At 42.1% G+C, this 16,984-nt stretch overlaps 1 protein-coding gene across 2 annotated transcripts in view; it reads right to left on the bottom strand.

Annotated features, from left to right (window-relative positions):
- Positions 1–1,179: 1,179 nt before the first annotated feature.
- Positions 1,180–16,984, bottom strand: part of Atp10d (ATPase phospholipid transporting 10D (putative)) — a 95,803-nt gene continuing 79,998 nt past the window's right edge. Inside the window, exons 19-23 of one of the 2 annotated variants that reach the window (XM_021162656.2) lie at positions 15,117–15,317; positions 11,128–11,208; positions 9,916–10,020; positions 3,966–4,153; positions 1,180–2,902 (exon numbers count right to left, since the gene is read on the bottom strand). In XM_021162656.2, the coding sequence (XP_021018315.1) occupies positions 2,584–2,902; positions 3,966–4,153; positions 9,916–10,020; positions 11,128–11,208; positions 15,117–15,317 (894 nt within the window). In that variant the 3' untranslated portion in view covers positions 1,180–2,583. The remainder of the gene's footprint in view (positions 2,903–3,965; positions 4,154–9,915; positions 10,021–11,127; positions 11,209–15,116; positions 15,318–16,984) is intronic. The other variant, XM_029477564.2, reaches the window with a different exon arrangement.

Genomic DNA, 16,984 nt, shown 5'->3' with positions numbered 1-16,984 from the left:
AAGAGCACCATCTGATCTTCCAGGGATCCTGAGTTCAATTCCCAGCAACCACAGGGTGACTCACGGCCATCTGTAATGAAATCTGATGCCCTCTTCTGGTGTGTCTGAAGACAGTGACATTGTACTCACATACATAAAATAAATAAGTCTTTAATAATAGTAATAATTGTTCACGAAGTACTCAGAGAACATCAACTCTGCTAAAGACTGAGTAGTCCATTTTCAAGTGTTCCTATGCTTTAGAAACCTCTTATAACAAAATCATAACCCCAAACTCTTCATTATTTGTTTTCTTGGATTCCTCAAAATATGCTGAAATATTCTAAATATAAAGATACACCACACCCACACTAGCTTTTCTAATTTTGCATAAAATTGTTGTTCTATAAATTCGACCTTTTAAAATCTTTACAGAGATCTGAAAATCTCAGAACAAGGTGTGCTTCAGAAGGTATTTTTTAATTAAAGAAAAATAGTTAATCATTATATAATTAGATGTAGCAATACTTTTTAGCAAGATATACAAGTCATTGCATAAAGTATATAAATAGCTTCAGATTTATCCAACACATTAAGTTTGGAATTAATTTATGAGCAAAGTTATGAGGATTTTTGGAGCTGTAGGTATAAGATTATAGCCCCATGACATAAACATTAATGCTTTCCTATATTCTTTTTTTTTTTTTTTTTTTTTTTTGGTTTTTCGAGACAGGGTTTCTCTGTGTAGCCCTGGCTGTCCTGGCACTCACTTTGTAGACCAGGCTGGCCTCGAACTCAGAAATCCGCCTGCCTCTGCCTCCCAAGTGCTGGGACTAAAGGCGTGCGCCACCACGCCCGGCTACTTTCCTATATTCTTATGTACAGATAATTCACATTTTGGAAACGACCTGCTTCTTCCTCCCTTTCGTCACATTCCTTTAATCTTTATATTAAAACCTTTTGTTGCATATGAGATTCGCTTTAAGGTTTATCTGGGAAGTGATGATCTCAAGGACTGAATTCCCGTTGCTATGGCGATGATGAATGATCTGGTATCAAGTGATTTTTCCCCCATAAACAAAAAGGCCCGAACCGCATTCTGACAAAGGCACGCCTTGGTGTTTTCCTCCTCAGGGCTAGCATCAATTACAGCCAGATTCAGAGAGTAGTTACAGGAGTGATGACAGTTTCCAGTGAACATCATTTATTAAATAATTTATTTTAAAAAAAAATCTCAAGGAAGCAGAAGGCAGCTTCGTTTAGACACATGGTTTTGTGACAGTTCCAGAAATCAGTCTATGTGAAAAGACCATTTAACAATGATACCAGGAAGGGACAGAAAGTGACTGGGACAGTACCCAGCGGGTAACAGTTAGGCCCTGAGAGTAACAGTTTATAAGACTTTCATGTAGACACTGATCTTTAGCATAGAGGTTCATGAAGAGAATTCTAGATGACAGGGAGGTGGCAGCTGTCAGGTGGATATGGAAGCTTTGAAAGACTTCAACAAGAGTACATGACTTCACAGTAGCAAATTGACTTGACTAGTGTAAGTTAGCTTCTAGGCATTAAATGGAGCCAGCATCCATCTGTGATTTGTCACAGCAGAAACCTTGCTACAGACATCTCTACCCTTCAATATGTTTATTTTTCTAAGAGCCTCGGAGATTCCCACTGAGAATAACCTGGATCAATTTCAACCTATATCTCATTCTGTGGAGGGCACAACACAGACAAACTCTTGAGCACTGTTACAACTATGAACTCTCAAGTGGACTCTGGAAGACTTTTGAAATGATTGTCTCATTTTTAACATGAGTGTCATCAATTTTAGAACCCAGGAGTTGCTCACACACGGCCTGTAGGCTCAGGTGATTGTGTTTCATGGCCATTTGTCCGTTTCCTGGTTGACAACATCTGCACATAGGGAGTCTCTGCATCTACTCAGTAATAGGGTAAGCAGTAAACAAAGTAAACAGAGCAGAAGGCAGCCTGGGATTGTTGAAAACACTAGCCTTCTTCTTTGCCCTTCCCTACAAAGGCTACTTCAGCAGAAAACTGAAATGACAGAGAGTGACGACAAACACCTTCAGTCGGGGACCCAAACCTTCTCTCATGGGAAATAAAAGGCTCTTGGGAATTTGTCCTCAAAAATTAATGAGTTTTCCTAATGAACAATTTTTAAAAGTACTTTTTTTTTTCATAAGGAGAATTCAGGTTGGACCTCACCTAAAGCATTTTTCAAATGCATGGTGAGGCTAATCTGTAAAATAAATATATTTCAAATAAGCTTCTTTGATAATGTTTGCATTTAGAAGACATTAAAATTCCTTTACAAAAATCAACATTTCACAAAAACAACACATTCTCCTGAATGAAATATTCCAGTTCTTAAACTCTGCTCTGGTCAAACACTATCCTTTGTTTACAAATGTACTCACAGGTATACAATGATAGATAGGTTCTTGGTTTTTCCATGCTAAGCAAAATGCTGACATCCCATGTACAAAGCCACAAGTAATCCTAACTTCTGAGAGGTGCCTCTTCTACATCCTTCCAAACTTGAAGGATTACCAGCAACTCTAAGCAGGGTGTCCTGAGTGTTTAGCTTGCTGAGGATCCAGTCATCTTGGAGGCCCCAGGTTCAGAGCAGCCACGGTCTAGCGCAGTCTCACATGTGCTCTGCTGAACAGTACACACTGTTGCTGACTTCATTGCAAGGACAGCAGAAGACCCAGGTGTTGGTCTTCCTGACATAGCAGCTGATTCGCTGGCATGCTTAGATGCCACGTGATTGACCTTTGCCGTCCCTCTCCACCTCTTGAGAGCTTCAGCTCTCTCCTCTGGAGGTAGTCTGTCAAAGTACTTGGCTCTGAGAACTGGAGATGGAAACACGGATCCCTGAAGAACTCGGTATACAAACCTAGGTTACAAAGAACATCATAGAATTATGTTCACTCCCATTGCATCAGGGGACCCATGGAGAATACTTATCAGTTAAAAAAAAATATCACTTGGCTTCTGAGATGGGCGAAGGTAAGTCAGGTATAAAATGGAGATTAAAAATAATATTAAACTGGGCGGGGTGTTAAGCCTTTATAATTCCAACACTTAGAACGTTAAATTAGAGGGATAGCTATGAGTTCAAGGTCAGCTTAAGCTTGTCAGTGAGTTTCAGGCCAGTTTGGGCTACTGTGCAAAACCCTGATTTTAAAAACTCAAAATAATTTTAAAATATTAAGGAAATTAATATTTGTTTACCATTAGCAAATAGTAAGGATCCTCTAAATGCCTGCCAAATAAGCATAAAGAGTTCCTTCTTCTCCTGTCACAATGTTAATTAATTTCAACATGAGTTTTGGGGGCAGGGGGAGGAAACACTCAAAGCATAGACGATTCTTCTGCATAAGTGAAGATGGAGCTCCTGTTAGCAGCTCCATTACCTGTGACCCACAGGAAGCTTTGACATGCGATAGACGTTGTACACTGTAATAATATATAGGGAGCCTTTATGAAGTCTATAAGGGGTCTGCTCTTCCACCTTCACCACGGGCGGATGCAGTACTAAAGTTTCATCCTTGAATGAGAGTCATCAGACATGCTAGGACCTTGACGTGGGACTTCCCAATCTCCAGAGCTCTGAGCTAGGACATTTCTGTTTATAAGATACCCGGTTTGAATATTCTGTTATAGCTGTAAGACAGGTCAAGGCAAGGGCTCAGGGGATGGTAGTTAGGGCACAATAAATCCTCAGATAATTCCATGAAGCAGTTTCTTTATTCCTGTGAGCTACCATCAAATTGGATCTTTCCATGACAGAGACATATATGTCTTCACTCACTTAATCTAGGTCTGCTTATGGGACAATAGCATGTAGGCTGACTTCCTCACTGCTGAACAGGGTGGTCTTCCATTCATTCTTAGTAGTTACTTGTAGCCTCTGATCCCATGTACTTACTGTCTTGAGAAGCAAACAAATGACATACCTCGGCAGGAGTGCTACGAAGGTTGTAAGTACACAAACTAAGTAGAACACAGGGTCTAGCATGTGCTTCTGCATGATCCCGTAGGGGTTGGAGGGTGGGTTGCAAGTGACACATAAGGCTCCAAAAGCCAAGGCAAAGAAAAAGTAGGACAAGATGCTCCCAACAGTGACCAGCATGTGGATCCAAGTCTGCAAGACAGAAAGGGCCCGGAAAGGAATGCTTACTGGGAGTGTATTGCAACATGGCAAAACCCTCTCTGTTAAAGGAACAAGTACATCCGAGCTCCGAGGGGCTCATTTTACAGACCTTACCACCCAACACCCAAGGGCATAAGGGAAAAACATCATTCCAGAGTGGCTTATGTTAGCGTTTGAATGCTAAAAGATTAAATCAAAAGTCAATGGGCAATTCCATTGGCTGGTTGAGTTTGTACTGTCCATGTACCAGGAGGTATTGAATTTCCTTTTTCTTTTTTATATAACCCCTCATTTGTTTTGTTGTTGTTGTTGTTGCTGTTGTTTTAATACAGCCATTCATTGATTTGATTAAAGGTGTTACCTTAATTCGGTAATCTTCAAACCTTCACCCATTCACATATATAGTAGGAACTACCTTTGCTCAGGCATACTCGAATTCTCTTCCCTTAGCTAGCATTCAAGGGGCTTGCAGCTCTCAACTCCCTTTCAATGAAGCAAGGGTCAATGAATGGGGACAGATGTTTAGAACTCCCAAGATAGAAGCTTGTAAGAGCTCCTCCATGGCGTAGTACAGCCTGCATCACACCCAACAATGTTGGTGTGTGTGTGTGTGTCTGTGTGTGTAGTGGGGAAGGGAGGGTGGTCTTTACTTCTATGCAAAACACTGTCTCCAGAAAATCTCTTCTCTAGGACTGTAATTTTCAAACAAATATAATTCACTCTTACTTTGTTTTCAATTATGCAAAGTGTTTCCGCAAAGTACATATCTTTGCAGAAGTCACAAAGATTGTTCCTATTTTATAAAATGTGGCTTTTCAGAAAATGTTAGCTAATTCCTTGATTAACAATGTCATGCCTCTAGAACAATGGGTGTCTTAGTCAGGGTTTCTATTCCTGCACAAACATCATGACCAAGAAAGAAGCTGGGGAGGAAAGGGTTTATTCAGCTTACACTTCCATACTGCTGTTCATCACCAAAGGAAGTCAGGACTGGAACTCAAGCAGGGCAGGAAGCAGGAGCTGATGCAGAGGCCATGGAGAGATGTTTCTTACTGGCTTGCTTCCCCTGGCTTGCTCAGCTTGATCTCTTATAGAACCAAGACTACCAGTCCAGAGATGGCACCACCCACAAGGGGACCTCCCCCTTTGATCACTGAGAAAATGCCTTGCAGCTGGATCTCATGGAGGCATTTCCCCAACTGAAACTCCTTTCTCTGTGATAACTCCAGCCTGTGTCAAGTTGACATAAAACTAGCCAGTACAATTGACCCCTTGTCAACTTGACACACAAACACATCACTAGTAAGCCTCAACCCTTAGTTTCTTATTCATCCCCAAGATCTAAACAACTTTAAAAGTCCCACAGTCTTTACATATTAAAAGTTCAATCCTTTTAAAATCTAATATCTTTTAAAATTCAAAGTTTCTTTTTTTTAAAAAAAAAATATTTTTATTAGGTATTTTCCTCAATTACATTTCCAATGCTATCCCAAAAGTCCCCCATACCCTCCCCCCCCCCACTCCCCTACCCACCCATTCCCACTTTTTGGCCCTGGCGTTCCCCTGTACTGGGGCATATAAAGTTTGCATGTCCAATGGGCCTCTCTTTCCAGTGAAGGCCGACTAGGCCATCTTTTGATACATATGCAGCTAGAGTCAAGAGCTCCGGGGTACTGGTTAGTTCATAATGTTGTTGCACCTATAGGGTTGCAGATCTCTTTAGCTCCTTAGATACTTTCTCTAGCTCCTCCATTGGGGGCCCTGTGATCCATCCAATAGCTGACTGTGAGCATCCACTTATGTGTTTGCTAAGCCCCGGCCTAGTCTCACAAGAGACAGCTATATCAGGGTCCTTTCAGCAAACTCTTGCTAGTGTATGCAATGGTGTCATCGTTTGGAGGCTGATTATGGGATGGATCCCTGGATATGGCAGTCTCTAGATGGTCCATCCTTTTGTCTCAGCTCCAAACTTTGTCTCTGTAACTCCTTCCATGGGTGTTTTGTTCCCAATTCTAAGAAGGAATTCAAAGTCTCTTAACTGTGGGCTCCACTAAAATATTTCCTTCCTTCAAGAGGGAAAAATATCAGGGCACAATCACAATCAAAAGCAAAAATTAAACTCCAACTGTCCAATGTCTAGGATCCAACTCACGATCTTCTGGGCTCCTCCAAGGGTGTGGGTCACTTCTTCAGCCCTGTCCTTTGTAGCGCACTGCTTGTCTTCTAGGTTCGAGCTACCTGTACTCCATCCACTGCTGCTGCCGTTCTTGGTGGTCATCTCATGGTACTGGCATCTCCAAACACTGCTGCCTTCCTCTGTAACTAGGCTTCACCAACAGCCCCTCATAGGCTCTCTTCATGGTGCCAAGCCTCAACTCCTTTGCATTGACCCCTTCTGTCCTGGGCCATCAATTGCAACTGAGGTTGCACCTTCACCAATGGCCTTCCATGGCCTCTCACAGTGCTAAGCCTCAGCTGCTCTGTGTGACCACTTCATGCCTTCAAAACCAGTACCACCTGGGTAACTCTTACACATTACTAAGTCCAGCCACAGCACAAGGTACAACCTTGGCTATCTCTGGAACACAGCCTCTTTGTGCTCTCAGAAACACTTCCCAGAAGTTTAAGTCATCTCAATGATACTGGTCTCTTCTTAATCACCGCTAATCTTAGTTCCAGCTAATCAGCATCAATAGTCCCAGTAATAAAAAGGTTTTTGCTTTAGTAGTTCTGGTATCTTGTTAATCACAGCTGATTTTTCATCCCCAGCTAACCAGAACCACAGAATCTTCACAATCAAAATAGCAATGGCCCTAAAAAACAGTCTTTAATCTTCCCTATGAAATTTCACAAGCCAGGCCTCCATCTTCTTCACTGTTCTCAACATTATCTTCCAAGCTCCTACACAACCTCCCACAGAGTTCTTAACACCGAATAGATATTCTAGCCCAAAGTTCCAAAGTCCTTCCACAGTCCTCCCCAAAACATGGTCAGGCTGTCACAGGAATATCCTACTATGCTGGTACCAATGAGTTTATTCTTTATTTATGCTTGTTTTATTCTTTCTTCTTTTCCCTCCTTCCCTCCCCTTTCCCTCCCCCATTCATTTCTTTCTCTCTCTTTCTTCTCTCCTCTCTCTCTCTCTCTGCTTTTTATGTTCAAATGCCCTCCATTGGATTTGAGCACTATTCCAGAGTCTTCCCAATATCTTCTCTCCTTATGTGCTTTTGTAATTGAGACGATGACATGGCAGCCCACGGTTGTAAATGAGTTGGCATAAGAAAGTGAATGTGCAGAATACTGGGTAAAACTGCCCAGGAAGTAGGAGGTGGCCACAAGATGGTGAGCAAGAGTCTGAAGGTCATGTGATTCATGAGCTCAAAATGGTTGAGTCTTCTAGAAAAGGCACTGAAAACTCCATGAGCTCTGGTTGTACGTCCTCTGGCAGAAGAAACACTTCTCCAAGAAGTAACTTCTACAGAGATACTTCTGTATTTTAGCTTTCTCTCTTCTTCTTGGAGAGACCACTCCACATTGATTATAGTGTTGGCAACACACTCCTCTCATGCTAAAGCCTGTGACTGAAGCCAGAGAAATAGGACTCCATCACCTGACACTGGGACTCGGGGACAGTGAGGCAAGAGCAGAAGAAAATGCATGCGGTGCGTTCAGACCAGTGTGGATCCTGACACGCATACCCACTAGTTTCTGCTCCCTGGCCCTCTGCTTCCTCCCTGGGAATTTCCTGTTTGTTGAGTCATGGTTCCTCAACATAATTTTCAGAACAGTCCTACTTGCTTAGGCTATCCAGAATGGACTGTTGTTGCTCTGAGTGGGATTTTTACGTTTCCTGTAAATGGGCTTCTACCTGTTTACCTGTGTTCTTCTGTATTTCTTTAAAGGCATTATTTATGTCCTTCTTAAAGTCCTCTATAATCATCATGAGATGTGATTTTAAATCAGAGTCTTGCTTTTCTGGTGTGTTAGAGTATTCAAGGCTCTCTGTGGTAGGAGAACTGGGTTCTGATGATGCCAACTGGTATACATGATGTGTCCGTTCCTCTGGAACATACAAAGCCTGTGGCATGTCTTTTGGCAGAACCAAAACTATCCCTGACAATTGTTTAAAAGTTAAACAGATGTTCAAAGGAGACCAAATGCTACAGATTTTGGATTTCCGTCAGCCAACCTGCTATTTGCATTTTAACATTTTATCACATTTGGGGTTTATAGGATCATTCTGCATAAGAAAAGCATAGGATGACAAACATATATTCATTCCTACTTTATAACTTGTTAAAATAATTGGGTAGCATAGCATCATATATTTTAAACCATAACCTCACTCAGTGAGTTCCTATTTGAAATCCATCTATTTATCCTGATGGTAAATACACTCCCCAAATGGTCAGGTATCTTCCTCCTCACTCACAACGGTCACTCTGAGTCAGTCTTTTTAGTCTCACACTGGTTTACGTGACGAACAAAACTGGCCTGAGCCCTGACCTCACAACACAGATTGTAATTTGATGAGGAAGATGAACGTGAATCAAATGATCCCATCATTAAATGGATAATATACATTATTTTTAAGCTTATGCGTAAGAGCAAGAGAAGACAATGAGCTAATGGTGAGTCGGGAAAAGATGAATGGAAAAGAGTGAGTGCTGAGATACACAATGATCCAAAGTATTATTTTTGAAGCTGGTAAAAGTCACAAATACAAGGTCTGGTGGTGTGAATAGGTATGGCCCCCCAGACTCCTGTGTTTGAATGCTTGGCCACAGAGAATGGCACTATTAAGAGGTGTGGCCTTTTGAAATAGGTGTGGCCTTGTTGGAGGAATTGTGCCACTGGGTAGGCAGGCTTTGAAGTCTACACTCAAGCTATACTAGATGTGGCACATAGTCTCTTCCTTGCTGCCTGCAGGTCAAGATGTAGAACTTTCAGCTCCTTCTCCAGCACCGGTCTGCCTACAGGCTGCCATGTGTCAGTCCTGCCATGATGACAATGGACTGAAGTTCGGAAACTGTAAGGCGGCCCCAATGAAATGCTTTCTTTTATGAGTTGCCTTGGTCACGGTGTCTCTTCACAACATTGTAACCCCAACTAAGACATAATGGGAATTTGAAAGTATCTCTACTAATAGATATGGCAAGTAGCAAGGTTCTGACATTGATAATGAACTCAAAACATATGAGAAGCTGGAAGAGGAATGACATTAAGCCATCATCCCTTGAATAATGAGATGAAGGTAGGCATGGGTTAAGAGTCTTACTGCATGAGTTCTGATGAGCTCTATTGGAGCTTTCAAGTTCATCTCAAGTGTAATAAGAAAATATATAAAAATAAAAACTTTGCCCAAAGAAATCAAAAATATTTTATATTATCTCAAAGGCATAAAGTCCTCATTTAGTAAAGACGACAGAATGGGGTCACGGCACAGGATGTAGTTGACTTTATTCCAAAGCCATCAGCTTGTTCTCGAAGCCTTTTGAGCACAGATGGTGATTTACTGTCCACGGACTCACCCTGCTATGAAGTAGCTACCGGTGACTGAAACAAAGACACAGGTGTCTTTCCCTTTCCCTGGACTCGGCCCCATGGCACCTGGTGACCCTGAGTTTTTCCCTGAAAGACCCTTTGCCCACTGTCTCATTGCTCTTACCCATGCTGACCTTATAGCCATGGAGGGCTCAGCAGGGCCCACTGATAACAGAAGACAAACCCCTCCGCATAAGGAACGCACTCACCAAACTCTTGCTTTCAATCACCAGGTGGAGGAGAATGATGAACAGAGCCGCCGTGTTCAGGGGATTCCCAAAGGTAAAGATGTCAATGTCAGAGCCCTGGTAGGTCTACAAGGAAAGCACAGCAGGTGGGCGTGAGGACTGCACACACTTGCCGGTGTAACGCCGTTTTATCTATGGCTCAAATGTGGCTTGAATATTCGCTGCAATAGTTCTACTAACTGGTGACTTAGGAAAAAAGACCATTTCCAGAAAAGAGACGGACTCTCCCAGAGAGGCTATCTATGTACACTGTGAACTTTTAGGTGGGATTCCTCTTCATTCTGAAGCACAATTCTGGAAGCATCTATTCATAGTTTGAGCTCCTCTAGGCACACAAACATATCAAATACATTCCACCTAATACACCATTGAAACAGCACTTACAACGCCCTAAGCTTATACTTCTAGGTAACACTGCCCTCCCCTACCTGTGCATCTTTCTTATGCCATTCCTCAAATGATACAATTCCCTGCTTTCTTAGTTCCCATTTCTGAGTGCACTTCCAGTTGCTTTGTACAAATTCCTCTTGGAGAGTAATATAGCCATATATTCAAGGGAACCTAATTCAAGTAATTTAATTTGAACAGGGTACAGAAACTGACAGCCTGGTGAGCAAGCATCATTGATTTTTACTCACAGGGCTGTGATCTGCCAACCTACTTCATGGTCACACACATGTTTCTTTCTGGAATAAGGTGCAGACAGTCACTTTGCAACCATGTCTGTTGTGCTCAGTGCCAGCGTAAATGTTTAAAATGAACTTTTCCATACTCTTTGCCTACTTCTGTTACTTTCTAACTTATTTGTAAAAAGTGGTTTCTATTAAATTTTGAAGATAGTCTGTATTTAAATTTAATATTCTATGTGTAACGCTGATTGAATTAGCCACCTAATAAAGCTCTTATATTTCTTATATTAAGTTTTGGGTAATTTATTTATATGGCCAGAATTTAAATTTTATTTAAGCCACTGGAAAAGAAAATCAGTAGACAGTTTAGTGTTAACAAGAGACCTAAGAGAACTCAACTGGGTACTTAATTAAATCCATGAGGCCACATATTGTGAGGGGTTAAAAGTCAGTCAACTGAGAGTCAACCAGAGACCAGAAGCAAAGTACATCGAAGCATCAATGACTCATTAGTGGCAAGCACACGGAGCAAACAATGACTTACAAAGTAAGGCACAAAGAAACAGACCAGGCTTTGATAAAAGGCATCCAACAAGGTGATCCAGAAGGTGAGGGGCAAGTATTCCTGAAGACGAAACACAAATCGGAGAGAGGTAAAAATTAACGAGGGTCAGAGCAAAGTAATCATCCATTCCTTCGTTCTCCATTCCATGACGCATGGTAGGAGAATGAAGGCAGCAAGTGAAGACATCTTCTCTGTTGTACCGGTATGGCTGGAAACGTAACAACCATAGAGGAATTCTGATCCATTAAAGAGTGGCTGGACCAAGCCGGGCGTGGTGGCGCATGCCTTTGATCCCAGCATTCGGGAGGCAGAGGCAGGTGGATTTCTGAGTTCGAGGCCAGCCTGGTCTACAAAGTGAGTTCCAGGACAGCCAGGGCTATACAGAGAAACCCTGTCTTGAAAAACCAGTGGCTGGACCAGTTTACAATGGCTGCAGGTTTCTTTTTCCTCCAATCCTCTCCAGCATGTCAGCTGTTTTGTTGCTCTTAGGCATTCTGCATTGGGTAAGATGTATGAAAACGTGTGGGTGCGTGCACACTCAAGTGTCTTTATATTTACATATAAATGTAACAATGGCAGCTAAAGAGAAAGAGGTCATGATTTTGAGAGGAGACAAGGTGAGATGGAAGCAGTTAGAAGAAAAGGGAGGAGAAAAAATGTAATTACATTTTTACTAAAAAAATAAAATAAGATGTACTTTATCATGATCAACAAGTGTGTACTCATGCATGTGTGTGTTTGTGTGTGTGTGTGTGTATGACCATGCATGTGTGTATGCATATGTGTGTTTGTTGCTTCTGCTTGGGACAGACTAAACTCCAGGCCACACATGCTAAGCATGCACTCTGCCACTGAGCTGTGTTCCTAAGCCCTTGTGGATCTATGAAATACTGAAAACAGGGATAACTAGTCGTAGTAACTTTCCATGCCTACTGATCAGAAAGCATTATTCTAAAACGTATCCAAACCCATCACCGATCTTTGCATATACTGTTACCCCACCCCCATTACCATCAGCTCTGTATCCTCAACACAGTCTCTCATGTTATAATGTGAAAACAAAATGTCCTCTGATCAGCTTATGTCTTCCAAGCTTGGTCCCAGCTGCAGGTACTGTTGAGAGCTTTGGGGACCTAAGAGTGAGGCAGAAATTGACCAGCCCAGCTCTGGCTTTGTCTGCCCAAGTGCTGAGTCTTTGAATTGCTCTACCCACCACCTTCAATCTTCCCTCCCCCTGTCCCTCCTAACATCACCAGCCACAAACAAAACAAAACAAAACAAAATGGAAAAGGGGGGAAAAAAGCCCTGTCATGTAAAATAAATCTTTCCTCACATAATAGGCTATGCCAAGTACTTGGTTATAATAATGAGAAAAGTGAAATGAAATAAAATACAGCTATAGAACTAAGCAGAAGGTTCTCAGAACAAGAAATAAAATGGCTAGTACATAATTTTTTTGTTTTTGTTTTTTTTGTTTTTCGAGACAGGATTTCTCTGTGTAGCCCTGGCTGTCCTGGAACTTACTCTGTAGACCAGGCTGGCCTCGAACTCAGAAATCTGCCTGCCTCTGCCTCCCAAGTGCTGGGATTAAAGGCGTGCGCCAGACGCCTGGTGGCTAGTAAATAATTTAAGAACATTCAACACCCTTTGGCTATCAGGGAAGTGCAGATTAAAACCAAATTATGATCCATTCCAGTCAGGATGGCCATGATCAGGAACACAAACGGCAACAAATGTCAGTACAGATGTGGGCAGAGGGGCATCTGTTACACTCACTAGCTCAGCATCAAGACCAGGTTACTAAAACCAGCACCTTATGCTTGTCTTGCACCACCTACAAAGTAGAGGCAGCCCTTGTCTTGAGGGATATTTGGGGGATTAAATTACATTAAGCACTTAGAAATGTCTTTTGTTGTGCAAATTTCTTGTTACAACCATGTTGGCCTTATTAATCTTGAGAAAGACGAATCAGAAACAAGAGTATTTGGACAGCCACCCTAGGTGATAGACTACCCTGTCTATTACCCATAATCCTTTAGGGGAGATATAAGGGAGCAGTAGATTCTGGGAAGCAGGAGAGGAGCCAGTGCTGAGTGGCTAGGACTTAGGGATCAGTGGACTGGAAATGGGAGCCTGTCAGGAGCCGCCTAGGCTAAGCTAAGGCTAGCAGGTGGCCTTCCAGGAGGTGGCTCACCATTTTTGTACGGTCTGCAATGGTGAGCTCTATGAGGCAAGGTCCCAAAGAGACTTCATCTCAGGATTGCTTCTTGTAGCTGATATGCCTTTCCTGTCATTACTAAATTAATATAATAATCCCTGGACATTAGTCCACTCTATTGAACAGATTTCTTGCAGATGAACATAAAGATGAACTTTCATGAATTAGTGCTGTTTAGATGAACTAAAGATTTTATATAAGTCCTGATTTGATCTTAGGAAGAAGGTTTTAAGAGATGGCTTTAGCTGTTCTGCTACAAAGATGTAATAAAGTTAGAATCAAGCATAGAATGTGTCCACTCCTCATAATAAGTAAAGGCTGCATAATAAGAAACACAATGAGCTCTCATAATTACACTAAAAAGAGATATAGACTTCAGACAAATTTGTGTTCAAGGAAAAGCATTTGGGTCCAAGGATGAAGCCACAGGTGTTCCCTATGATAAGACATGGTCATGAGAAACTGTTGCTTTGAACTTATACTGAGCTTACAGAATGAAACACTGCTTTGAACTTAATATCAACATCCTTCTGTAAGTCCCATTTTATGTAACATTTTATCTCTGAGGTAATTTTCTGAAGAACTTTTGTCTATAAAAGGCCAGAGAAAAGAACTAAAGATGATGGTTTGGCTTTGGGGGCTCTGCGCCATACACCCACCCACCCACTCATCCATCCATCCATTCATCCACTCATCCATCCATTCATCCATCCATCCATCCAAATGTAGTGATGTAGCCATTTTCCACTTCACCGGCTTGTGTATGTCTGTGTGAGTGACATCTTTCTTTTTCCTCTCTGGGGCAGAAGGAGTTAACCAGCCTGGCCAGTGAAGGGTTCTGGCTGCTTGGCCAGAGAAGGGAGTGCTAGCAATAAATCCTTTCCCTCCTCCCCTTCTGCTAGACAGCAAGAGTTAATTACCACAGACCAGCAGTGTTTGGCTTTCAGATAGCAAAGAGTTTAAGAAAGGTAAATATTACCATATTTCCAGGCTGACTCCCAGACCTGGAAACCCCATAGCTGCTGGGAAGTTCCCCAGAAGGAGCCACTCTGATCACTACTGTTTTGTGTGGATCTGGAGTCTGAAGGATTTAACTCGGGAACCAGAATGGGCTGGTTTCACAGCCTGGCTCTATCATCCACTAACGCTGCCAGTTTGGGGGGAAATTACTGACTACATTTAAGGAGCAGGCCCTCATTTTGGAATAGGAAAAGTACTGGCTTCGGTCTCAAAAGGTGTCTGTGTGAAGATAAACGAGGCCGAAAAAGGTTTCCTAGGGAGCCTAAGAGGTTGAGCAGTGGCGTTTAACAAAGGTCACCTGGCTTTAACAAGGTTTCAAACTCTGAATTTCTTCTTATAAGTACATAAGAACTTTAAAGACTTATGTTGATGTCACAGGCCACTGACTTAACATTTGCCATGTGTACAGAGCAGTGGTTCTCAACCTGGGGTGTGTGTGTGTGTGTCACATACCTGATATTATGTATATTAGATATTTACATTATAATTCATAACAGCAACAAAATTACAGTTATGAAGTAGCAACAAAATAGTTATAGTTGGGGGGGTCACTACAACATAAAGAACTGTATTACAAGGGACACAGAGCTAAGAAGGTATAGAGCATTGAAAGCAACCAGGCATGTTAAATACCCCTGAGTATCTTATAATATCCAGACCTAGCTGACCGGAAACATGCCGGCTTCAGCATGCTAGGCATCTGCTGATCCAGTGCTGCTTAAACACTTACCTCTGATCGCTGACCACTCCGGTAAAGTTCAGGCAGCTGCAGGAGGGTCTCTGCCGAAACATCTTTCTCCAAAACGCCATAAATGATGGGAGGGACAGATGTGAAGAGGAGATTGAAGAAGATCAGCACCCAGTAGTCTGTCATAGATGTTCCTGAAAACCCACAAAAGAACTGGTACCAGAAAAGGAGATTCACATAGGCCTGGGGACACAAAGAAAGATGTTCCGATCTTAGAGACATCCGTATGCATTCTGAACAGGCATCCTACATGCTTCGCTGCTGAGAGCCACACCTTCAGCCTTCTGCGGCTTTGTCCACAACCAGAGATGGAAGAATTCAGCTTGTTATGTAGTTCTCTAATTGTGTTTTGTCTCTAATGGATATCTTATTAAATTATACACATACACACACCAGTACTATGTGGTGCTGGCACGATTCTAAATGACTTACAAAGAATTCATTTAGTCTTCATAACAACTTAGGAACTATTGTTGCTCCCGTTTTATAGGTGATAAATGAAAGTATTTCTGAATCCTCAAAATATATACATGCGAATCTTAGCCTCCACTGCGATGGTGATAGAAGCAGAGGCCAGATGCTAAACTTATTTAGGTCGTCATTGTACAGCCTGTGGGGATGGGATTAACGTTTCTCTAAAATGCACCTCTGGTGGCTTTGCTCTACCCTGAGAGGATGTAGCCTGAAAGGCCCATTACCAAAGCCCAACCACACCCACTCTGATTTCAAACTTCTGGCTCTTAGACTGCGGGAGTTTTCCATTGCTATCATTGTGGTTCTTTGCCATTGTGTGCCGAATAATCTAAGCCGCTGAGACGCAAAGAGAATAAGACATTTGCACAAAGCTACCCAGCCATTTATTTGCCATACAAGTGGCAGAGTTGCAGATATTTTCACTCCAGATGAAGAGAACAAAGGTTGAACACCTGGCTCAGAGAAGACACGTCACACCGCCACACATGTATTTTTTCCCACCACCCTGCCCAGTAGTTACAAGGAAAGGTGCCAACAGAATAGGCAGCATTCAGTTATCTTGAGACTGAGGGTCCCAAAGCATGGGATTCTTGTGGTAATATTGGACGGTCTCTTTGGAAGAAGCACGAGGAAGTGGCTGCCCTGCAGGTTCATCTTTCCCCAGCATCGTATCTTAAACGAGACCAGCCCAGCAAAAACTCTGCTTTGAAAGACCCAAGAGCAAATGTAGTCTAAAGACCATAATGTAGCTAGTTACTTGTCCACCTCGAAGAATCAAATGAGTCAACATGAATGTGTAAGAAAGAAAACTGAAGTCCAGTATGCTGCTATGTGTCTGTAATCCCAGCACTCAGTATGCTGAGGCAGGAGGAATACTACAAGTTTGAGGTGTGCCTGGACTACATAGTGAATTCCAGGCCATCTTGGGCTCGACACTGCCTGAAAAAAAATAATTAAAGAAATAAAAGGAAGAAAAAGAGGAAGGAAAGAAGGAACAAAGGTATGTGTAATTTAAATGGAACACTAAAATTAGACACCAGGGTTTCCAAGCAATTTCTGATTATCCCAAGCAAGCAATAATAATACCATGATCACAAAATATCTACCAAGCATAAAGAGACTTTATGAGCTGAGTAGAAAAAAATCCTTGCAATTGGATTTTCCTCTCTTGCCCTCTTTGATATATTACAAGAGCCATTATTTTGGAGCCGTGGACTTGTTTATTTATTTACTCATTTATTTACTTATTTGCCTCCCCAAGTACCACAGAAGCAAACCTTTTCATTTCCTCCTGACAGCCTGAGCCATTTTGTAATCCTGCTTGTCACTATCTTTTTACGGAAGGTCAAAAGCTGGATTTGAAATGAACCCGTCAG

This window comes from Mus caroli, unplaced genomic scaffold, assembly GCF_978045245.1.
Source record: "Mus caroli unplaced genomic scaffold, Mus_caroli_1 scaffold_4, whole genome shotgun sequence".
Taxonomy (NCBI): Eukaryota; Metazoa; Chordata; class Mammalia; order Rodentia; family Muridae; genus Mus; species Mus caroli.
The sequence above is the reverse complement of the archived record's forward strand: the minus strand, read 5'-3'. Positions and strand labels throughout refer to the sequence as shown.